Raw genomic sequence first — 25,366 nt, 5'->3', positions numbered from 1 at the left:
TTTACTGTCTTAGCTGTTTGGTGGTTGTTGAAATTTTGTGATCTTTCGCCTGAGATTCTGGCATTTCGGGCAAAATAAATTAATATTAAAAAAATCGATTCAGGATTTTAATGAATCGATTTTACATTATCCAAGCCAGAATCGATTTTAATCGATAAATCGATTATAAAAACCCACCCCTAGCTCAAACCATCTCAAACTGGTTTCTTGAGTATGACAGTGAGTTCCTTGCACTCAAATGCCCTCCACGGTCACCAGATCTCAATCTAATAGAGCACCTTTGTATTGTGGAACAACTGTGTGATGCTATCCTGGTACTAACAAGTCATCAGCTTTAGACATTTGGGATTTTTTTGACTAAACCTTTTTATAGGCTCGTCTACTTTTACCTTGTTTTTAAAATGTAGACAGATAAGTGCACACAAACTGCACAAACCAATGAATAGCTGGGTTAAAGTTTTAGCTTTTTCATTTGATAAATGTTAGGGCTCTGGTAACCTTAGTAAATGAGTAATCACCTTTAATAGGCAGGTTAACACTGCTGAAAAAGTTAATTCTTCATTTGCTTTAGCCTGGTGTTACTTCCAGCAGACAATATGGAGATATAGTTCACATACAGCCTCAACACATCTCAGTTTTCCTTCTCTTCCCTGTCATGCATTCATAGATGTCAAAGTGGCATAACTGGTAATTCAACATCTATCTAGTGCTGTTGTAGAGCAGTGAGCACAAAAGGAGTAACATTTTTCATGTGGCAGGTAATTTTGCTTACTTCTTATGTCCTAATTAATCCAAATGTGCAAAACACCTGTTTACATACTGTTGAATTTAGTTGTCTAAATCCACAAACAGCATGTGCAGTGAAACTTATTTATAAATGAATATTTCCCCTGCTCTGCTGCACCCTATCAACCCAACCAGCCCACCCATGGGCTTCCCTCTCCTGACAGTAGGCAATATTAGAGGGTTATCTTTTGAGCAAACTTGTGTAGCATTTTTTTTTTTAAAAGAACAGAGGGCTACTTTAATCTATAGTGGAAGTGTGACAAAACGCGCTTAGAAAAATAAACCTGAGGGACTTAGACATTAAAGCCTATGGAAGACGAACGCAAAAAGACGAGGGCTCGTCCGGGATTTGAACCCGGGACCTCTCGCACCCTAAGCGAGAATCATACCCCTAGACCAACGAGCCACGTGATATCAATTCAAAGGGACACCAAATGAAACACTAGGGTTTAACAGCTGGTCAACGTTGCCAGAGTACAGCTGACGTACACTGAATTCTTGCGGATGTGTAAAACAACCGAACAGAAACGCGTCTTTTTTAAAAATAACGCAATCCTGCCTGATACAGAATATATTTCTATGTGAAAAATCAGCCCGTTTCTACGACACTTCCAAGGTTTCGTTCACTGGCGGCTGTTTTCAAAGTTAAATGATTTGTTTTTCTCCTTAAAGACATAAATACGGAGCTATAGGGTGAGATGAACACCAGCTTTCTCTTTAGCCTTATGAATAATTCGTGTTTTAACGTTCAATGACACTTATTCGTCGGATTCGCGTTGGTTTATTGTTTAAGTCAGTTATTTGATCACAAACCGCTCGTTGTAATGTTAGTGAAACACCGCGAGAGGGCGCCAAATGTCGTCAAAAAGAAGAAGGAGCAGAAGAGCCGAACGAGACAAGAGCATTCGCTCCTTTTTATTTCCTTTTTCGCTTAGATCCCGTTGAACAGGTGAGACTTCCTTAACAAGTGAGGGTCTGTCATTGTTTCTCTTTTAAAATAACACATATTTAAATTAACGATTTTTGTGATGATCTTTCATTTTCTTGTTATTAGCCAGGATATGCTCTTAACTTCCTCTAATTATAATTTCATATAATTTTCCCAGATTTCATATCAATTCTGCATCTGCAGCAAGTTTATATATCCTCGTCATGAACATGAATGTCATGGTAATTTTAATGATTTCTTTGAATTGCTCTTTTCTGAGCGTGCTGAAAGATTGTGCTGCATACATATTATTTTACTTTTAAAAACAATAATTGGATTTGAATTTATTTTGCATTGTTTCAAATACACACAGCCAAAAGGATACATATAGGCTCAAATGTATATACTTTTCACTTAAATCTTTTGATAAGTGGTGCTCATGGCTCTACAATATCTTTCAACCTGACATGGCCAAGGCCTGAATTCCAACGCGTTGCCGTGACAGGATGTCACCTGTGCAGCGAGCCCAGTCACTAGTTATCAATCTCAACTGGTAGTTTCCCTTTGCCAGCATAAAAACGATTTGTTTGACATGACTCACTGGTTTCATCAATATTCAGAACACTGGGAAAATCTAAGGAACTCAGTGAATTCAATTGTCCGTAAGTGTAAGTTATCTGAATGTGTTAATACATAAAAAGATAACCATCTGGCCACAATAACCTTTTGCTGCCATTGGTAGTGGTACACCTGCACATTGCAAAAATTGGAAGGAATAATAGAGGATAAGGACTTACCAGAAGTTTGACATATGTATGTATCCGTCTGTTTGTATCTACTCAACCCAGCACATACTGCAATGTAATACTACAATAACAGACTTGAAATACATTATGGACTGCAATATTTGTCACCGTTCATTTGTAAATGGCATGTAATATTGTAGGTTTCAACTTTATTTCCACTGAAACATCAGTGCAAATACACAGACATGCAGTAACTGTTAAGGCTGGTCACCGTGATCAAAGCAGCCCATTAAAGTGATCCATTAAACTAATTATTGGAGGTTTTAAAGATCAGTGGATTCAACTAAAAACCTGTCCAGACAACAGAGCAGCTTTAAATGATTAAAAATGGGTGTTTCTGTAATGACTGATGAGAGTGTGTGTGTGACAGCTGTGATGGCTGCAAAACACAGGGGCCGGAGAGCATTTCACGAATCAGGTCGTGCATATTGATGTCTGAAGTGCAGTGATGCACATTCCCTGCTGCTGTTACATAAATTAGCTGCACTACTGGCTAGTCTGTTGGATACATTTTCATCGTGTCATATCAGACACATGGTAGATCCTGGCAAAATCAGTCGCGGGCAACAAACAAAAGCAAACAGATCGTGTATTTGAAGAATTACATTAAAAGGGTGTTACCAGTTTGGTTAAGTGGACGAGTTTAGTTGAAGCCAAATGATTTGTCTAACAAATAAAACATTTTTGAATATGACCCCTTCAGCTCACTCACTTTAGACTTGCTTTCATTATACTTGCTTAATACCCTTTACTTTTATCCCAGTTCAGTGGCTTTGAAGCATCATTCTTCTTTTGTGTGCATGCAGGTTTGTGTCTGTAAATATATATATTCAGTTAAAAACATTCTTTCATCAATCCAAAGGATTTGATTATTATAAAATTGCCTTAAGGAGTTTTAAAAGTTTAACAGATTTGTGGCCTTAGTAACAAAGGATTGTATCTACCAAAGCATAAAAAATGGTAAATCCGATTTTTGTCACTTTAATCCAAAATCAAGTACTTTGACCACTAAGACCTGCTGGGATTAAGGGAAGTTGTGGTTTGGTGTGTCCGTGGATGCTTGTACATAGAAATGTTTGTCCATTTTGTTTCTGTCTGTCAAGAACCTAAGCATGCAGACTGCTTCTATGAACATTTGTGAAAGAATGGGTCACTCTCAGAGCTCCATGAAATCCAACGTGGTACCATGACAGGATGTCACCTTGTGAAATTTCCTTGCTACTAAACATTCCACAGTAAACTGTTAGTGGCATTACAAAAAAATGGAAGCAACTGGGAAAGACTACAACTCAGCCATGACGTAGTATGTGTCATGTAAAATCACAAAGTGGGGTCAGCAGATGGTGAATTGCATAGTGTGTAAAGGCCACAAGCTTTCTGCAGAGTCAATCAATACTGACCTCCAAACTTCACGCAGCCTTTAGATTAGCTCAAGAACGCTACCACTGGACTCTACAACAGTGAAGACTTGTTTTTTAGGAGTAAGGAACTCTACGTAGCATACCAAAGCATACAAAAACATTTCGGACTTTGTAAGACCAATTTGGGGACAGCTCCACTTCTGACATTACTACAAAACAAAACAAAAAAAAACACAAACAAGCTCCGTATGGACATGGATGAGCAAGTTAGGTGTGGAAGAACTTGACTGGCCTGTGCAGAGTCCTGTCCTCAACCAGAGAGAACACCTTTGGGATGAATGCCGAGAGAATACTTATACAATATAGTGTACACAGAAGCAAAAGCTTCAATATTGCACTTACCCCTCATATATAATACAATATTTAGCCAACCAAAAATGGACAATGTGACCAAAAGCCCCCCATCAAAAAACAGTATGTCATAATTACATTAACATAAAAATAATTGGTTCTTCTCAACCGGAACAAATCTTGGATGCCTGGAGGTAATTGTTTTTTACTTTTTACATAATCGAAATAACTGTAAAATCTCTTAATAATAAAAAACACAAATTTTAATGTATTCATCCAAATGAACAGTGGGGTAGTGAAATGATAATAATTTGCTGTCAATACTATTTTTAGTTCTTTATCTCGTAATAAAAATATTAAGTTGGTGATCATTCTATATGCATTTCCGAATACTTCTGCCCAATGGGTCAAATATGGAACTATGAGTGTGCAGTCTGTCTTACTCATTTATATTTCTAACCTTTCCAATAATTTGTCAATGGTGTCAAATGCTTAAGTCCAGACATATTAATTTATTTTCATTCTTTGTAAGGTCACTTGGGTTCCTGTCTAGTGTTACAGTGTGAGTGTCTTTGGTGTAACGGAGGCCCTGTGCCATGTGTGGTGCGGAGTTCAGTGCACACTGTCCTGCTGTTACAGTATTATTTTTGTTTTGTCCGTTCCTCTGAAATATAGATTATGGCTCTCTATATCCAGCTAACCTGTTTCTCTTTGATTATTGTTGGGTGTTTTAATTGTCACAGCTAGTTTTGTTCCTAGATTTACAAAGAACTCTTTGATTGCCGTGTTCCAGTATTTGCAATGAAATTAGAATATCAGAATATTTCAAACTCTCCCGGTGTTCTGTATGCCTTACCTGTATTTGTAGTAAACTATTATGTGTTCTTTTGCTTATGATGATCTTAGTATCCATGTTAATTTATTTTTATACTTTTCATATTCATTTTTAGACTCTTTTGTTCTAATTTTAAAGAATTCTTTAGACCATAAATTTTTCTTTCTGCAGTTTTTATTGTATGAGTCAGTTATTATTTCCCCCAAGTTTTCTATACCTCATTTGCATCTTCTGAACAAGCTGCTCCAGGCTTGTTTAATCATATCAGCTTTAACTATGTCTAATACATCTTGTTATCCTGCTAGTTCTGACGTCTTTCTCAATGATATTTCTATTTTCTACATCTAAAAAAATGGCAGATGATCATTTATATCATTCATGGTTATACCCCTGAGAATTTTCTCAACTACATCATATGAGAATATATTATCTATGACAGCATCGTTTACTTCTATCCTAGTTGGATGTGAAATTGTAGGAAACAAACTTATGCAAAACATTATGTTATTAAATTCTTCAGCTTGTGTGTGTCCTTAATGATTGAGTAAATCATCATCGAATCGCCAGAGAAAAAGAGCATCTTATTATTGCATATAATGTCACATAAACCTATAATTTTGTCTATAAAAACTTGCACACAAGCTCCAGGGGATCTGTATATACAGCTTAGCATTGTTTTACTTCTCCAGCTTAAGTTCTGCAGTTACACATTCCACCAGATTTCCATTAAATATCATTTTTATCAACAGTTTTGCTTTGCAATGAATTTATATATAACACAACCCCTCTTCCCCTTACATTAATTAACAGTTAACAGTTCTGAATACTTGAAAACTTCTTGCTGAGACTCCATGACTCCCAGATGTAGAAGAACAATGGATGATGACACCTTAGAGACTCTCAGGGGAGGTGTGTGTCTAGCTGACAGCAGCCTCAATATCCACATCCAGCGCAGGCGGGGTTGGCACATATCTCACACTCATTCATATTTATAACCACTAGACAGTGCAAGAAAAAACATAACAACAACTTCAGCGATTATTTTAATAATCCCAATTAGAAAAAAACATTCCTTATTTTACCCAATGGCCTGCTTTCCATTTTGAAAAATTACTCCTAATAGTGATAATTGGATGTTATTACAGCAACAAGTGTCTTTTCTGATGACTTTTCTGCAAAGCCTGGTGTTATCCTTCCAGGCATTTTGTGGTGCAGCACTTGCTGGATGTGTCTATTACAATGTGAAAACATTGGATTCTATGAATCCATTTGAGCAACTCAACTAAACTTTATGCTTGTTGTCTGTGTCTTTAATTTTGAGTCCTACAGAGTGTTTGTCTGAGTAATAAAACTAAAGATTAGATGGAAGAGCCTGTGCGTAATTGTTTGCTGTTTAAATTTGGCAAAAGGATACTGAGACTGGCTCAGCAACTGGAGTTCAGGTGGTTGAGCAAGTCATTCATATAAAAGGGAAAGGCTAATGTGTGGGAACACATAAAACATCCAGCAAAACCAGCATACAACAAAGCCTAAAAACAGGGGGAAACAACTAACCAACAAACTGTCACGCAACATTTCACATGCAGATTGACATATGAGCTTTAGAGGTGCTCCAAGACATATTTTGATATATTAAATAGTGAATTTGCCACTGCTTCGAGTGTGTGGGAAACTAATTGGCTTCTCTAGTTAAAATGCCAGTGACATTCTCATGTAACAATGCATGCAACAAATACCATCTACCATTCCCACAATAATAGTAGTAAAGGTGTATTAACCCTCTGAGTCTAATAGCAAACAAATGTTACATTTGCAAAAAGGTTTGAAGGAAAGCATCTTGTCTGTTTCAGGAAATTTTGCTTACACATTCTGTAAAATTAATGGCAACATATGGCATCTATGACAACTGGAATTTGTCCATTTTTGGACTGAAACTTATTATGCTTAATTGAGCTTGGGACCAGCTATTATAGATTGAATAGAGAGTTGGTAAACAAACTGATTTACAGACTAAAACACTGTTATTGCTTTTGTCCTTAAAAAATGATTGCAATATATTACACAAGACTGCTGTTGCATAATAACACATAACACACTGTTTGTTTTTGGTTTGGGATCTTGCTTTAAGTCATTAACACTGGTTGCTCAGAGTGTGCCCAATGAGCTACTTGCATAATTTCTTATGCATGCAATACCCTTTGCAGTAAGCTGTGGAGAAATAACGATGTGACAGGAACACACTGTAATACCGTAATGTGTTTGTGACCAAAATAATCTGATCTCCCTTTGGGCTCTCCTTACTTAGACTTGAGAAAACGGCTACTTCTTCATCCTTTTGGCACACTGGTCGAAACACCTGCGGCACAAGAGGGTTGGCACACACAGTCTTGAAAGTGTGTGCGTCAGAGTGAGAACCAAGATTTTCATCTAATTCCATGATTTTCTTGAGCTGCTTCACAGCCTCCAGTGGGAAGCTTTTGTCTCCAACCTGTGGGGAGAGGGACAAGAAGTTTCCATCTGGGCCAGTAAAAGTTTTGTTAATGTCGTGTCAAAAAGCCGAAATTTTCATTGTATTCGCAGAGATTAATCAGAGGAAAGGACAGGACAGTCATGTCATGTGTACTTTTGAAGGACACACTGAACATAAGTGGGTTGAGTGATTTCCTTGAAGTTAATGTTTTATGTAAGAAGATAGCCTGAATATATCAACCATAAGCTACTGTGCCAGAAATGCATCGAAATATACAAAAAACACCAAAGAGACTTTAAAAATGAGCCTTGGATCTATAATACTTCCAAAAACAAATGATACTTACTCTGACCCATAGTCCTTGAGGTACACCGCACACACATCCCACCAAAAAAAGAGCAAAGAGGACTCTCATTTTTCAAGATGATGTGAAGATGCCTTTCGATTTATGATTTTCTTCTGTGGTTGATGATGTTGAGACACTAGAGCTGGAAAAGGTGAACCGACCAAGAAACAGTGAAATGGAAAGACTTTTATAGATATTTTCAAAAATTAGGGAGGAGACTTGTAAACACAATACAAACAATGGGTGGGGGACAGTAGCAGGTGGGAGAGTCTGAACTACACTTTTTTGCCATTATAAAGTGATAAAATGAAGGCATTCAACAACCAGTTGTGAGTTCAAGCATGTTGGATCTGCTTTTTCCTTTATAAACACCGTCATGTAATCTGTTTATAACAACTACCTGTGTTATTACCTCCGTCGGCACAATATTTTATGTTTTGTGACTTTTCACACCACGCATCTGATATCTCAGTACCAGCTAATAAATCTCATCCCTCGTCAGTGCTGTCTGATAAAGAAGGAGCTATGTATGTACACATGTGTAAATTACGACATTTTACAAACTGGCAACAGATGGGAATCACTGGAAAACAGATAAGCATATTTGATCTGAAACGGCACTGTTTTGAAGTCTGGCAGTCAAATCTGTGAGAGTCTGAGAGACAATTCTGAGAGCTGCCATCAACAATGAATTATAACTGTCTTTGTAAACTTTATTTCATAAAATCAAACCTATATCTAGTTTTATATGTTTTACTTTTGCTGAATTAAAAGCTTAAACCTTTTCTACTTTTTATTACCTTGAGAAAGATCACAGTTTGAAGGCTTAAGATTGAACTGTATGTGATTGGGGACGACCCATGAGTGAGAACCCAAAAAGTCGAATGTTATTCATGTTCATTGATCAATGCTCATGGCAATTTACATATTAATGATTGAGAAAATGACCTCACAGCCCACTGTTGGCCAGTGGTGCTAGTTTGTAGTCATTGTGCAAATGTACTGTTTAAAAGGTTGGGGGAGCCTGCAGTCAGCTGAGATTGAAGAAGTCACTTGGATGAGTGAAGAAATGTTTCCCCCAGTGAAAATGCTACCTCCAGATGAACAGAATCAGCTTTTTGGGATTTCCTTACCTGGACGATTGAGCATGCATTGAGAGACTAAATGAATAAAAGCAGTGCATCAAAGTTAAAGTCCTTGAAACAGCTTATTAAAAGAAGCTGAAATTCTCTATTCAGCAAAATCTGTCTTGGTTTGACTTTGATACTCTAGAAGCCAATTAAAACTCCTAATGAGCAAATATGCTTCTAAGTATAAGGGGAAAAAAATACAAAGTTCACAAAATAAATTAAATACAATTTTTTAGCATTACAAAAAAATACATTAAAAATAAAATATAAATCAAGGAAAATCAAAAGAAGTCAATGCACATTTGATTCAGTGTTAATATTTGTTAGATAATTTGATATTTAGCAGCAAAAAAGAAAATCCAGGATGGCTCAAAACGTGCAGAAAAGCAGATGTTTTCATTTAAGTTTTATTTAATGTATGATTAGGGATTAAAAGAGAAGCCATCAATAAATTTGTTGTAAAGGGGCTTTTAGGGCAATATTTAAATTACAGCTAAATTAATGTAAAATTAGGATTTGAAGACAAAACAGGCTTTACAGTTCTGACAAAGCATCTTGGATGAGAAAAGTCTTCATGAAGTTTACAGAACTATAGGTGGTTTTTTCTCTTTAAGAATTACCTGATCAGTCGAATGTTGCCCTTTTTAATGTTTTTGAGGAAAAAAAATAAAACAACAAACAAAAGGGAACAAAAGGATGCCACATCAAGCTACATAAGGATGAATTCAAAGACACTGAAAATCAAAGTGAGAAATTGATGCGGCAGGCTCATCCATTTTACTAAAATTTCTTTGTATGAACTCAAAAATTGTAATTAGTTTTTAAGAGCCAGGGGGCCTGTCAGCGGTATCAGTTTCTTGATCCTCCAAGAACTGTCCAGGACGAGACAACAGACACCCAGCATTGCAGCAGAAACCTGAGAAAGAAGAGGCACAAGAGGAGGAATCATCATGGAATGACAGTCACGCTATGTAGCACCAGCAGATAGAGGAATGGCTGACATCCAGAAATCCTACCAGTGGCTGGACAAAGCTGGACTGAAAGACAGCACAGAGGCACTAATCATGGCAGCACAAGAACAAGCTCTGAGCACAAGATCCATAGAGGCTGGGGTCTATCACACCAAGCAAGACCCCAGGTGAAGGCTGTGTAAAGATGCCCCTGAGACAATCCAGCACATAACAGCAGGGTGCAAGATGCTAACAGGCAGGGCATACATGGAACGCCATAACCAAGTGGCCAGCGTAGTACACAGAGACATCTGTGCCAAGTATGCCCTGAAAGTTCAGAGATCAAAATGGGACATGCCACCTAAGGTGGTCAAGAATGCTGAGCTAAGATCCTGTGAGACTTCTAAATACAGATAGACAAACTGGTGATGGCTAACCAACTAGAAACGCAGAGGAAGATGTCTGTAGTGATACTGAGCGATAGGAACTCAAGAAGCTGCAGGAATACCAAGGGCTGAAGAAGTCGAGAAGATTTGGAGGGTGAAGGCAACAGTGGTCCCAGTGGTAATTGGAGCAGTCGGTGCAGTGACCCCCAAGCTAGGCAAGTGGCTCTCGCAGTTGCTAGGACCAACATTCGAGATTTCTGTCCAGAAGAGCGCAGTCCTAGGAACAGCAGTTTTTAATGCAACAAGCTGCAACAAACATTGTTAAAATATATATGAAAGCACATCTTGTAACCATGGCCCGTCTGCAACTGCATACACTTCAGGAATTCTCTGAATCCTGTTCTATAATCCATGTTTCATTGCAAAACTGTGCAGCATTTTAAAATAATGTCAAAACAAATAAAAATACATTTCTGGGGTCATAAGAAAACTGTGCATTTTAATTCCATGGTTCATGAATTGTCCGGGGCAGACCCAGGACACGCTGGAGAGATTATATCTCTCGGCTGGCCTGGGAACGCCTTGGTGTTCCCCCGGATAAGCTGGAGGAGGTGGCTGGGGAGAGGGAGGTCTGGACCTCTTTGCTTAGGCTGCTGCCCCCGCGACCCGGCCTCGGATAAAGCGGATGAGGATGGATGGATGGATGGTTCATGAAGTATGAAACTTTGCATTCTCCAAATTCATAGTAGGAAACTTAAAAATGTCACAAAAGCAATCGGACACTTGAAGGTTAAACTACACCCACATGCACAGACTTGGCTAGAACCATTAAGTAACCAGCCAAGCATTGTTGGGAAAATCAATAAAGAATGTGGTAACTTTTCATTGATTTTTCACACTCAATAAGTATTATATAACTGCTTTCTGGCTGGAGCACATACAGCAATAGGTAAAAACGGTCAAATATCAAAGCAAAAATGCTTTTGATGATAAATCCCATGACTAGTTTTAGCTTATTATTGAACTCTTTCCCTGTCTTTTAATCGGCAGCTGTTTGACTTGCTAACAGTTTTTCAGGATTGTTAGCAAGTAGGCTGATTTCATTTTATGTGCATTTCCTACCAACTAACCACAGATTGACTCCTTTATTTTAAGATGATTATTAGATTTTAGCTTGGTTTTACACAGTTCCCAGTTTTCTTTATGGAAGTCAAAAAGAAAACAAACACTGAACCTAGTTATATGTATCCACAATTTTTAAACATCAAGTCCTCATGCTCTGAAGCTGCTCTCACCCCTGCAAACAGGCTCAGTGAGAGGGATGGGAGCTAATGTATTAATTGCAAATCTGAAACAAATCCAATGCACTCGTTTTAAGTGAGCTTTCCAGCTTTCATGAGAGACAAACAAAGTTGTAATCGTGTCCCATGCATCAGTGCTTTAATACAACTTCTCATTTAATGTGCTGAAATTTTTATGTAAATATTCATAGATGTGAGTAATATTGCAATCATGACTTATGAAGGAAACTGACCGAGTTAGTCAGACATTACGTTGACAAGTTCAAATGTCATCTGATTAATGGATGGGAGTGCTTGTCTAAGAGGAGATTTATTATGTTTTTTTCCTCTGAAGTAGTAACCTCACTTTTAACAAGGCACAGATCTTAACTGCGTGCAGTCACATAAAAGGATAGACACACATAAGATTATAACATACTGTCCAATGGCAAACACTGCAGTCTCACCTATTGTCATGAATCTAGGAATGACAGACTCAAACAGATTCATGAATCCGGTAATACTTGTGGGCTTATTCCATAATTAAAAGTGGCTTGTGTGTCAAACCTGCTGATGCAGCCCTCCAACACTTCAGATCAAACCATAGCCTTTATCCATAAATTAAAATAGGCCTGGCTCCCAAGGAAACTAATGCTAAATACAGAATTGCCATATGAAACATTATAACCAAACCAAATACGTGGGTGCACAGTGCAGTAAAGGCTGTAAATTGTCAGAACAGAGCTTCCAAACCTGATCATCATCTGTGTTAGTTAACAGAGTAAGAAGACTAGCAGCATTTATCAAAGACGCCACACACCCTTGCTACTCACTGTTTACACCAACAATTAGTGTGTGATCTTATTAAGTAAACAGCTTTACCCCAAGAGTTAGAGCCTCAATCACACCCGTGTGTGAATAGGGAACAGACCAAAGGATCTGCAAGTGCGCGCACACACACACACACAAGCAAATATCAAGAACTGTGACCCTCCCCCGTCACTGGCTGTTATCACAGAGTTCACTGAGTACTGTTGTAAATAAGTAAATTAAAGTAAATAATGCTACTAAAGAAGTGCCTCTTGTCTTTTTAAAAATAGCTTATATATAGCTATTTTTAAAAAAAACTAATTTTTGTTGTGCATTTACAAAAGAGAGCAAAGATTAGTGAACGGAGAAAAATACAATAATTTTTTCACCTATAAAGCCCCAAAACCCAGAATCCGCCTTCGTAGCAACTCATTACTAGTTCATTATTGTGCAGGTGGCAGGGCTGGTATGCTCAAGAGTTCACTGGTGTCCTGAACTGAGAGCATGTCTGTTTAACGAGGTAGTTTGGCGGCATAAATTAAATTATTCACACTACTGAATGCTGATAGGGTGCATATTTGAGTCTGAAATGAAGGTGAATGGTGCTTGAGCAGATGCTGTGTTACATCCTGATGTAGAATTGGGTGAAAGGAAATTAAATGTTAGAAAAATTGCCTGTGCATTAGTTTTGAAGTGATCACCGGACCTGTCAGCAAACGCAAATAACCTACAAGTACATGCTCCACAAAACCTTCCTTTCTGCGCATTAAGGATAATCTTGAATATATTAAAACTGCTTAATATATTTACAAATGTCAATGTGGATGAAAAATACACCTGTGAGACAAATTAAAACAAAAAAACAAACCTTTATTGAGGCGATAATCCAAAGGGCAGCCAGTATCAAAGTCCAGTTAAACCAATAGAAGCCACACGAGGGCCAGTAAATGTGAACAAGCAGTACAACATGACATATAACTGAGGGGAGACAGAGGCTATAAATACACAAGTAATTAGGAAAAACACCAGGGTATACTACCGAAACTAATCAGTAAAAACACACAAATTAGGTAAAATTAAATATAGTGAACACGACACACGACCCAAACTGACTCAGATTTATCGAAAGAAACTTCAAACCTCTGCAAAAGGATCAACACAGCACCAACGGGGTTCGTACCAGCACTGACAAACAGGCAAAATAATAACAGCTCCTCTATAGCCATACAGATACAGTGAAAATGAAAGTGTTTTGAATTTTATTTTCTGTAAATCATTTGATTTATTTAATAAATTAAATATTATATTTTAGAGGCCGTTCTAATCTGATATTCCATTCTAGGCAAATTGACAGCAAATAAAACTAAGTACACTTTTAAAACTTTTTTTTAAATTCATTTTTATTTGAATTCAATTCAATTTTATTTATATAGCGCCTAATCACAACAACAGTTGCCTCAAGGCGCTTTCTATTGTAAGGTAGACCCTACAATAGTACAGAACCCAACAATCATATGACCCCCTGTGAGCAAGCACTTTGGCGACAGTGGGAAGGAAAAACTCCCTTTTAACAGGAAGAAACCTCCAGCAGAACCAGGCTCAGGGAGGGGCGGCCATCTGCTGCGACCGGTTGGGGTGAGAGAAGGAAGACGGAATAAAGGACAGAAAAATGCTATAATGTAATGTGGTGAAATTATTATCAACCAGGTGGTTCATGAGACAATTATTTTAAAGTAGTCTGGTTTTAACATTAACAATGAAGAATTATAATAAAAATGTAATGCATCTAGGCTACGTCCACATGTACCCAGGTATTTTTGAAAACACAGCTTTTTAGATGCAGGTGTCAGGTAAACTTTAACGTGCTCGTGAGAAAACCCTAGAGAAGAAATTAGGTCTCTTCAATGGGGCATTTCTTTTGAAACTTTTGACAATCACGTTTTCAATATTGTCTTGGCCATTAAACATTAACTCCAGGACAGTGTTTGGATTTTTCCACTTTTGCCGGAGTTCATTGTACACTTTCACACTGACTTCTTCAGTGTTCTCTAAGGACATTTTAAGCTTTTGGGACAAAATTTTAGCCCAAATCCTGTGGGTAAACCTGTTCATGATGGCTTTATCTGCACCTGGAGGCAATTTCCTTGCCTCATTTGCGTTGCTTATAGCGTGCAGAACCAAATCTTTAGTGAAGCTTTCAACAACTTTTACGTACTCTTCTCGGTTTTTATATATAGTGAGTACTCTTTTTGGTAAGGCCAACAGGTGTTTTGTAAATGTTGGGACAGTAATATCGTCAAGCCGTTCGCTCAGATATAAAATCAAATACTTCTCCCTGCAGTTATGTGCTTTGCAAAGATTGGTGAAAATGTCCTTGTTGATATTGGTCAGCCTTTTTGGAGATAGATCCAAATCCCTCTCGTCAATCTGAGGCCAGATTTTTTCAAGCAGACGATCGCTGATAGAGTCGGAGTTGTGGCACCGTGTGAAGTCCTTGTATTTAGACGAGGCTTTGCCTGCGGCCTCTGAAACTACCAACTGAATAACTTTGTAAACACACATCTTTTCTTCAGACAGATAATCAGATGCCAGAGTGACATCATAAGAACCAAAATCTGAATCAGACTTACGGACTGACCTATGTAGTGTTTTCTTCACAGGCTTTTCCAGGGGGGAAGCTTCTATGTTGTCCAAGTCTTTTGTATCAGCTGAGTAGTTTTTCTTCGGTTCTACTGTGGCTGCGGTGAGGGTTTGAGGAGGAAACCTCTGGGATGACACAGACGCTTCTTCCTCAGATGACTCACAGCTGAAACCTATTAAAATATCTGGATATATGCAAGGTGGTGCAGGTACACGATGCAGTGTTAGAATTTCTCTGTTTTCACTGTCATCTGTGGATGTTTCATCAAGACTGCTCTCCTCTGCAGTCAAATGCAGCTTGAGGTTTTTTGAGTCTGAAGAGTCCTCCAGTCCTGGAGTTTCTGTTTCTTCATTATCACCGTGGTCATCTACAGAAATTTCTTTCAGGATGCTGTCCTTTGCTCCTGTTTCTTCTGTTTTCTCAGGGGACTCTGTGTGCACTGAGTGAAGAGAAGGCTCATTATTCTGCGTGGACACTGCATCTCCCTTCTCCACGGTTGTGTCCATTGCATCCACTAACATGGAACAAAGTTTCAACATGTCTTTCAGCAAAGTGGAAGGCAGCTCAGTGTTGCAGTACTCTGGGTTGAACTGCAGAGATTGCCACTGTGGTACAATTGTACCAAAAAAGTGGTCACTTAAGGACTTCCATGTTTCCACTGAGGTGTTACTGTGTGGAGTTGTCATGTTTAAGTTTGTATTACTATTTCTCTGACTCTGAAATGTAGAAGAGGAAATAAATTGTTGGCTGGTTGGAGTTGGACTAGGCATGTGTGCTCTTTGTAAACCAAATGCTTGAGAGTCTGGACGGCTCCTTTATATAGGTTTAAGCCCCGCCCACGTTCGGCTGCAGCCACTGTGACGTCATCCACTTTCCTTTGAAGTTGAACCTTCAAAGGTTTGGGGGCGGGGTTTAAGCTAATCTCTGACACAGCTGCATGACATTTAAATGGCATAAACTATTAATTTAAATTACCCATTGTAAATGTTGTTCTTAAAGCAGACTGGTTAATAATAATTTCACCACATGATATTTTCAAATTATTTTGTATTTGCTTAAATAAATGCATAATTCAAAGACTGTAATTTTTCATTGTATATCAAATTACAGTTGGACATTTTAGGTGTTCCCTAAATTTTAATGTAGGCATCAGGACATAGATATTTTTTATTTTGCTTCTTTTTATTCAGATTCAAGCTGAGTACGATTAAAAGTTGTTGGGGTTTGTTTTTACTTAGACTGAAGTTTGTATTCATATCTACTGATATTAATTCATTGTTATCTTAATATAGCTTAAGGTGGGGTGCATGCATACCCATATGGAAACGATTTATATAAATCTTATAAAGTCTGTATCTGTCTTGTGTGAAACTTGTATGAAAAGCATACAAGAGTGAAAACAGATATAAGATCCCTTGAAAAATTATATACATGAAACTTGTATATTTTGGATACTTACTAAAACAATATATGAAAGTAATGAGAAAGTGGCCACCTTCATGAGTGAATCGCATAAGCCTTATATGATTCACTATATGAAGTAGGCCACATCTTATGCAAGTCTTTTATAAGTTTTTTCTATTTATTTTCCATATGGGTATACTTGAGCTTGTATGTATACTTTTTACCCTGTGTGAATAAATTCAAACTTCTGCACCCAATTCTTCCTTTTTAAAGTCATTAAAATGTATACTGTAAAGTTAGAGAAATCATTAAAAGCCCCAAACTACAATATAATATTCATAATCATTATAAGAGCCTCTAAACTTCTCACCACATCTGTATGAAACTCCTGGCACTATTTTTGGTGATCCCAGCATCTGTTGACAAATTTGGGGCGGACATCATAGTAATTTAACCTTAGTTATGGTTCATACTAGGTTTTGCAATATTATTTTATAATTTTACACATTTGACTTTCTTATATATTTCATTATTTTACTATCACTTACCACAGACCAAAATAAAACCGGGAATAACACAGCATGGGCTCATCTAACATTGAAACTGCACGAAAGTACAGAAGTGCAGGAAAACTTAAACTTAATTACAAATTATGAAAGAAACTGCAACCAAAGTAGAGAATAAAATAACAGAAAAATTAACAGAACGCAGAAATAAAAATTACAAGAACAAATTGCACAAAACACATAATAAACACAACTAAAATGTTAAACTCAGAATGGACCTGTATAAATGAAACTGAATTGTATTGAATAGAATGCAGGGTTGAAAGCTCAGAACCAACAAATGTCTTACATAAAGCCACTTTCAGGTCAAGTCAGTTTTATTTGTAAGAAATATTTCAGAGGCTTCACAAGAACAAAACATAGTAAAAAACACGCCTCTCACTGTTCTCTATGGGTACTCCTGCTCCCTCCTACAGTCCAAGGACTTTTAGGCAAATTAATCTGGCTGAATGTGAACGTGAATGGTTCAAGACTGTAGACCCTTACTGTCACCCTTCAGAAAATGGTTGGATTGCACCAATATAATAAAATGGAGAAATAAGCAAACAAACCAAAATACTTAAAATACACAAAATGTGTGCAGTAGAGTTTTGAATAAGGTGTATATTCTCTTGATGACTCTGCAGTGGTTGGATTCATCAGCAGGGATGATGAGACAGAGTACCGGGCTGTGGTCGACTCCTTTGTCACGTGGTGTGAGCAGAATCATCTGCAGCTCAACGTGGCAAAGACCAAGGAACTGATCGTGGACTTCAGGAAGACCAGGAAACACTTGACCCCTGTTTCAATCCAGCGGGTCAATATTGACATTGTGGATGACTATAAATACCTCGGCGTATACATTGACAATAAACTGGGCTAAAAACACCACAGCACTTTACAGGAAGGGCCAGAGTCATCTCTATTTTTTGAGGTCCTTCAACAGTGGTCGGACAATGCTCAGGATTTTCTACGAGTCTGTTGTGGCCAGTGCGATCCTCTATGCCGCTGCATGCTGAGGGAGCAGATTGAGGGTTGCTGATGCTAATAGACTCAATAAACTGAGGCCAGCAATGTTGTGGGGATGGAGCTGGTCTCTCTTAAGGTGGTGTCGGAGAGGCGGATGCTGTCCAAGATAAAGACAATGTTGGATAACACCTCCCACCCACTCCATGACATGCTGGCTAGCCACAGGACCATGTTCAGTGGGAGACTGAGATTACCAAAAAGCACCACTGAACGACACAGGAAATCATTCCTGCCTGTGGCCATGTCCCTGTACAACTCATCCATCTAAAACACTGTATACTGCAATAGCTCCACCCTTTTTGCACATGCTCTTCTTTCTTATTCAGATATTTATCAATAAGTGACTTATATGTATGTATATATTGTAGTCTTACTTCTTGTAGTGTCTGTCTTTGTTACTGTTTGTACTGGAGCACTGTAACCAACATAATTTGATCAATAAAGTATTCTGATGCTGATTCTGATTTTAGGGTATTCCAGGAAAAACAGCATTGAAATTAATGCCTGAGCAGGTTTTTTAGAATGGCACACACAAAAAAATGGCCATGTGTTAATATCGGTTGAGGTGTTATGATGGTGTGCAGTTTGTAGAAATGCAGAAGTCTTTATACTTCTCTGCTTGTGAAGTGATGCTGTATGAATCTTCTGAGTTCCTGCTGCATTCATTAAGGCTGTTGGCTATTTAATGGGCTGTAATGCTTTGTATCATGGTTTATTTAATATAAACAAGCCCTTAAACACAATCAGAGGTCACCGTCGGCCTCTCCAGCTTTTCGTTAGCACTATTGATTTGTAGCACTTTTAAGCTAACTTTATGATTTAACTACAGCCCATGCACTCACGGTTTACAGACACCAAATATTTGAATTCTTCAGATAAAATAACTTTAACTGAGATTTCAACACGTATGTGAGGTTTAAGATCAGGTATTTTCCATAGCGACTTATTCAAAATATACAGCACCATTAGAGTATGTACAAATTTGACATGAGGACAAAAAGTACAGTGTAAGTTTCCTGTTTTAGGAACAGCATCATATATTAATGCTGATGCTGATCAGGGAAACACAAAGACTTTAGACACTACTGAAAAACTTTAGACCGTCCTACTCTCTCTGCAGGTGTCCGAGGGATCTTCCAGAACATTAAAACTGCCTAGTAAAAGAAATGTGGAAATCACTTTAGTTTGTTAGCAGATCAACGTGAAATTAATTTATTGCACAGGTATTCTAGGTGTATGCTCTGTGTTATTGCAGCTGCAATTCCAGCAGTGTAAAACATACTAAGCAGCAGATTAAAGTTTTTAAAGCATTCATACATTTTTCTGAATAATAGACATTTCCCTAACAATGCGATATACAGTTTGCAGTTCATTCAGTGTCTTTTAGTAAGATGAGGCTTAAATATTTGCGCATATAAAACATATTTCCCCAGGAGAGAAACTTAAAATGTGCCATGAATAAAAGAGAAAATGTGGTTTTTCTAGATGATTTGAAACCAAAACTCATACCATAACCTGCTCCCAATCAGTTTATGTGTACAGCATCAGTCACCATGATTATGCTGAACACAAAAGGCCCCTTTTTACTTGGCATTTAGCCAGGTACAAAAGAGCCAATTCCATGACACAGAAAACTCTGATTTTCAGCTCCCCGAAGCTTGCTAAGCCATGAATTGTGCTTCTCAAAAAAACTCACATGAAACCTCAATACAGATGGCAAAACAGAAAAGATGAAATTAGGTACAAACTGGAAACTATTATCATTATCATTTTAGAATAATAATGAAATCCATGTAACGATCAAGAACTTAAAAACTTCGAATACTAGAATAATATTCCCAAAACAGAAACCCAAACTCAAATATACTCACAAAACCCTCAAAATTCAGATACATAAAAGCTCTGGGTCCATGTCATCTGTGATGACGAATTTCCTGCTATAATATTGCATGAAATGAAATCACTTTTTTGTGTGCACACAGGTTCTGTTTACATTTATTGCTCCTCCACTTCCCTGTACACTTGACTGAAATAAATTACATCATGCCCTAGATCAAGTATTTAAAGATCTAGATGGGGATTTTAAAGGGGAGTCTACATAATGCTGGATGTCTCAGTAAGTAAGTGTTATAAAATGTTACAAGCCATTTTCAAAATATATATATATATATTGGCCAGTTGCGATTACACAGTGTAATGGTTCAGTTCCACAGGCAGTGTTGCCAACTCCTCAGTAAGGAAACCATCTATTGGCTGTCCTAAAAGTAGCGAAAAGTCGCTAAATAACGTCATCACCTAATCTGCATAATTGGTCATGCTAATGTATTTGTAACCTACGTTGTAGGAGAGAAAAATAACATCGTGGAAGAGACATAAAGTGAGCTAAAAACCTCCTAAATGCATTTAGAATTTATTTAAAACTACAAATTAAATTTCTTTTAGCAATTATTGTTTTATTTTTAATGTCACAATTCCAACCCTGCTCCAAAAGTGACCCGAAATAGTCACTCTGGTGGAGTTACTTTGTGTGTGTGTGTGTGTGTGTGTGTGTGTGTGTGTGTGTGTGTGTGTGTGTGTGTGTGTGTGTGTGTTTGTAAGTAGTTTTAAACCTTGTGAACCACAAAACAACATAACTGTCACGGACCCAGCTCTGGAGGACTCGGGGTCCGTGAGCAGTTTTGACTGTTGATGTTATTGTTGTTATTATTTTTATTTTGGTGATGTGTGTGTTTTTCTGCACTGTGCTGTGTTAGTCTGTGTCCCACTCATATGTATAGGCAGGGTATGGGTGTCTGCGGGTGTGGCTGGAGGATGGAGCTCAGCCACCTGCAGGCCTGAGGGGTGTGGCCCTGCGGAAGGACTGGCCACACCTGAAGTTCATGCCACACCTGTTGGTGATCAGGGCTCGTCGGGGGAGCTACTTAGGAGAGAGTTGGAGCTCCCACCGGCGCGGGATCATTGAGTTATCTTACCAAGTCAGTGTGTGTTAGCTTAGGTCTGTGCTGTGCGTATATGCCCGCCGAGGGTTAGTGTTGACGGCTGCGTCTCTGGTTTCCCTACAGGAGGAGGAGTGGTCCGGAGAGGCAGCACGCACGGGGGTGCGGAAACACAACAGCGGGGAGCACGAGCACAGATATCGGAGGGAAGCACGCACACGGGGTTCGAGGGAGCAACGGGGAGTTATTGTATTTACAGCCTTTTCACTGTAAATAAAGAGCACTGTTTGCATCGCAGAGTCTGCGTTTTGGGTCCTCCTTTCCCCACATCACCACGGTCTGCCAGCCAGACCATGACAATAACAGTAAAAGAAGAACTGACTACGTTACAGTCAGTACGGGAGTATCGGCTTTGCTCATGCGCGATTCATTTGCAGTTTGGACGCATAGATGGGAACATCTCCTGCCCTGATAGCAGCTGGGGGAGGGTTGCTGATAATTGGTGCCCACTGCAGCACCTGCTGCTTGTTGAGAGTAAGAGCGATATGCGCTTTCACGTCAAAAAGTCGTCATAAATGAGTCTCCAATAACACCAGAAAAAGACGCCAGATTTGTCGCTAGTCGCTTTTTAGAAAAAAAGTCGCAACACTGTTCACAGAAAGGGCATCTAGCATTAAACTGTGCTGTAGTGATGCCCTGTGACGAGGAAAGCGCTGAAAGTAGCTTTGGTAGTCAAATTTCCATTTAAAATATGGGTCAGATGTTGTTACAACTAACAACATGAAAATAATATTTTTGCTACCTTACCTACTAGTGTGTTAATAAGAATGGCAATAGCATATTTGCATTTGTAGAATAGACCACAATGTACACGTCATCTATCAATGAAGGCTTTTTATTCCAAACAATAATAATAAAAAGAAAACATTTCTTTAAATATGAATATAAAGCAAGGCAAGATGGAAATGTAACAAACGAAAAATCCAAAACAAAATGCATGCCAAAGAATTTTGCAGAAAAATAAAATAGTAAATATGCTATATTATGCTAAGTAACAGTTTGCAAAACATTCCCCATTTTGTCAGATTCTTTTTTTCTTTTCCTTTTTGAGATATTTTTAGTCTAAATTTTTCAGGCATCCAATGGGCCAGAGTCAAAAATGCAGAGATAAAGCCATTGGTTCATCATTGCATGTGGTTAAAAGTCGAATTTCCTTAAAACATTTTAGCAGGGGATGAAAAATTAATCACAAGTAAGCAGGATGTTTCTGGCTTGCTTTGTTTGTTTAGCAACCAGTGCAGGCAGCAAATGCGCAGATCTCACAGATGTCCAAGGGTACAGCAGCTAAAATGAAGACAAGAAATGGAAGCAGATAAGGTACACTGCTGAGTCATCTATATTTAACATTTATGACCTAAGATGTTATGATTCAGGCAAACTGAATTTATAAATGCCTTACATAATCTGACAAGGGAAGCAGATGCTCCTCTCTGCCTGCAGAGTGGCAGAAACTCCTGTGGGAGCATGGGGTCAGCACAGAGGGACATGGTGTTAGCCTTCAGTCTTGGGTTTTGTTGTCCTGTCATACCGTTACTCTCCGACATCTCTTGAAGCCGCTTGACAGCTTCCATTGAGAAAGACAGTCCGTTCTCCTGAAAGAGAAGCAATTGCAGTTACAAAGGCACTGCAACTTCATCTAAAGCTTCAGAGTCTACACAGTTTCAGTATGATTTGTAATCCATGAAAGTCCAGAACAAAAGTTAGTTTAATTTCCCAAAATTTGAGCTTCACTCTCTCTACTAATGAGCAGAAAATTGCCATTGTTCAAGCCTGCAATCTCATCATGAACACATCAGTCATGCAATGATGCTAAGGAAGGCACTTACTTCAACTTGCACAGCCTCAGAGGTCCAGCCCAGAGCCAGGACGACGAGAGCGGTGATGGCAAATGTGGCTTTCATGGTGACAGTAGACAGCAGTTTGTCTTGCAGTCTTTTTGCGTCTTATTGTAGATGTGCTCAGCAGGTGCTCAGTTTGATGTTTCTGATTTCCCTGTGCCTACAAGCCTCCTTTTATACAATTCTACCCAGCAGCCCCATTATCATGTGACCAGATATGCCGCAAATGAGAGCAACGTTTTTCTCACGGGTTAATAATTAGTGAGATTAGAGTTAGTGTTTTACAAGGCTGTAAAGAGAAATTCATAAATCCTACTTTGAGCTCATCGTCTCTCTGATTAGATTTATGGATCTCTGGCTCATGTGTGCTGCATCTTGGGTTGGTTAAAGAATTATCTTGAATTCCTCGGACGATAGTGACTCACAGACCCATTGTTAGAAATTGATCCAAATAATGGGCTTTGTTTAATGTGGAAAAATGTCAGACAAACAGTTTTTATATTTAAATAGGCCTCCCCCCACATAACGCGTTGTTTATTACAGAAAAGGTTTATTTATGTCAGTGTCAGTACTTTTCTTTCATATCTTTGATTTTCTTATCAACAAAAACACACCCAAAAGCACTTAACTGGACTACAGCTATAAGCAAATAGTGTTCTCTCCTATGTGAGGTGTGTACAGAGATCTTATTAGCCCCTGGCTGAGAATACTCACTGAATACTAGTGCAAAAAAATTGACTGCTTTTCCTGCTTCTGCTGCAGAAAACAGCTGAACAGAGTTCAGTTTTATTTATTTATTTATTTATTTGTCCTTGACAAGCCTGCCCTGACTTGAATTAATCATCATTAAAAGTGCATGGTCATGCTTTCTAAAAGGATTTTTTGACATGGTGCGATCAGGGTTGGTATAACATAAGTCGAAAAAGGCTTCAAGCGGTACATCTGACCCTCCATTAATAAAACAAAAAAGAGATGCAAGTAAAGTTAATTGACTTGCTTTGGAATGGCACCAAATGTGCAATCACGTACACGGCAGTGGGTGTGGCAGCCCAGAGACACAGCTGGCAGGATTTTAATGAGTTCATTAAAAACAATTTTTTTACCCGTAGCATGAAGGATCAATCTACCCAGTGAACAGACCTGCTGTGGCGCAGTGCATCTCAAATATATTTTGGTCATCTTTAGTTTGAGTCTGAGCGATTTATCAGGTGATTTCAGCTAGAGCAGGAAAATGAAGTTATTTTATTTGTTTTTTAATTATCACTCACTTCCCTGAAGAAATCTAATCTAATAACAAATATATTATGTAGCTCATTTCTTTACTGTCCCTTATTACACCTGTAACGTGAACCTGCTGCATTTCTGGCTCTGTGTTAAATTTATATATATATATATATACTGGTGCTATAATTGGACCTTAAGATGAAGCAACTTTTTGTCTTCTAGCTCTTTCATTGCTTACATGACCAAAATTATTCTCTAAATTGTTTGAGTCACAGCTGTAAGCTTTAATTTGCATTGGAAAAGACCATGGTGTACATGCATTTTGTCCATGACGAGCAGGTAAAAAATTAACAGTAACATTAACAATTTAACCTAATGAGCTCAGAAAGAAAGTTACTGGACTTCTTTAAGGTAATCTGTGAGTATTTCTTCTGGGTAATTTTTAAAATGCTTGTATTTGTTTTAATTGAATTGCCCAAATCACCAAAACATGCTTATCCTCTGCAGGATAAAAAAAAATCTTTACGGCCATTTAGCGAATTAAACTGTTTTTCTTCCAGCTGTTGGAAATTGTCTTAGAGAAGAAGAGAACAGCAGTGGCTGTTGCTAATTGTCCTGCTGTTTTTTTACATTACAGGGCATTTATCTGTTGGTGAAGCAGATACTGCTTACAACTGGGAACTGAATACTTTGACGTGGAGAATCTAGTTGGCTAAGTAGCTAAAGGGGGTTGCTTCAGCCGCCTTGGTGATAATGAAACAGGTGCACTAGAGGGGCAACAAATCAGGAATGGCATTAAAGCTCAAGGCCACTGACATATCTTCCTTCCATATTTTTCCTACTGAGTGTTTCTTTAATGTTTTGAGCACTGTACTTTATTTCTTCCTTACCGGAGGGGAAAGTCACCGTTTTGTCTTTACTCCTGTGAATTCAGTGGTCTTCAGGTTTCTTTATTACTGAATTGACTTTTACAACAGTCCGCTCTATTGTTTATGACATCTCACCTTATTTGATTTATAGCCACACTCAGACTGGTGTTTTATCCACTTCTGTTTTCACAGCTTGGTGATTGCCTCCAGTCAAACTGCTGTCTTTGCACTTTATTGAAGTGAGTTTATCTTACTGCTGAGCAGTCACACACGTTTAATAGCAGAGGAGAATGAATACTCATTCATGCTAATTTATGGTGTTTTCGTGGGTAAATAATTTTTACCCACGAAAACACCCACTTCACACCACGGTTGACCAGC

General features: G+C 38.3%; 2 protein-coding genes and 1 non-coding gene across 3 annotated transcripts; all 3 read right to left on the bottom strand.

Annotated features, from left to right (window-relative positions):
• Positions 1 to 1,120: 1,120 nt before the first annotated feature.
• On the bottom strand, positions 1,121 to 1,192 carry trnap-agg (transfer RNA proline (anticodon AGG)). The gene has a single exon. It is a non-coding gene; the product is annotated as a tRNA-Pro (tRNA).
• A 4,082-nt stretch (positions 1,193 to 5,274) lies between these two features.
• On the bottom strand, positions 5,275 to 8,029 carry LOC146574862 (guanylin-like). Its single transcript, XM_085275625.1, has 3 exons — positions 7,884 to 8,029; positions 7,369 to 7,555; positions 5,275 to 6,065 (listed from the first exon to the last, which is right to left on the bottom strand). The coding sequence occupies exons 1-3, from the start codon at positions 7,950 to 7,952 to the stop codon at positions 6,001 to 6,003; spliced, it is 321 nt and encodes a 106-aa protein (XP_085131751.1). The 5' UTR covers positions 7,953 to 8,029; the 3' UTR covers positions 5,275 to 6,000.
• Positions 8,030 to 21,873: 13,844 nt separating this feature from the next.
• On the bottom strand, positions 21,874 to 23,043 carry LOC146574861 (guanylin-like). Its single transcript, XM_085275624.1, has 3 exons — positions 22,881 to 23,043; positions 22,454 to 22,646; positions 21,874 to 22,338 (listed from the first exon to the last, which is right to left on the bottom strand). Exons 1-3 carry the CDS (start codon positions 22,953 to 22,955, stop codon positions 22,280 to 22,282), a joined length of 327 nt encoding a protein of 108 aa, XP_085131750.1. The 5' UTR covers positions 22,956 to 23,043; the 3' UTR covers positions 21,874 to 22,279.
• Between the last annotated feature and the right edge of the window lie 2,323 nt (positions 23,044 to 25,366).

This window comes from Mchenga conophoros, linkage group LG5 (genome assembly GCF_057382185.1).
Source record: "Mchenga conophoros isolate Kocher_MC1m ecotype Shallow Benthic linkage group LG5, M_conophoros_male_GT1.1, whole genome shotgun sequence".
NCBI classification, from domain to species: Eukaryota; Metazoa; Chordata; class Actinopteri; order Cichliformes; family Cichlidae; genus Mchenga; species Mchenga conophoros.
The sequence above is the reverse complement of the archived record's forward strand: the minus strand, read 5'-3'. Positions and strand labels throughout refer to the sequence as shown.

Bases quoted from the DNA above. Each gene is read 5' to 3' on its own strand.
- LOC146574861 (XM_085275624.1), bottom strand. From the start codon at position 22,955: ATGAAAGCCACATTTGCCATCACCGCTCTCGTCGTCCTGGCTCTGGGC. The intron at 22,647-22,880 runs GTAAGTGCCTTC...CTTCTCTTTCAG, and splicing joins CTGAGGCTGTGCAAGTTGAA to GAGAACGGACTGTCTTTCTC. The intron at 22,339-22,453 runs GTAAGGCATTTA...TCTTCATTTTAG, and splicing joins TGCTTCCCTTGTCAGATTAT to CTGCTGTACCCTTGGACATC.
- LOC146574862 (XM_085275625.1), bottom strand. From the start codon at position 7,952: ATGAGAGTCCTCTTTGCTCTTTTTTTGGTGGGATGTGTGTGCGGTGTA. The intron at 7,556-7,883 runs GTAAGTATCATT...CTCTCCCCACAG, and splicing joins CTCAAGGACTATGGGTCAGA to GTTGGAGACAAAAGCTTCCC. The intron at 6,066-7,368 runs GTAAGGAGAGCC...TGCACTGTCTAG, and splicing joins AGCCGTTTTCTCAAGTCTAA to TGGTTATAAATATGAATGAG.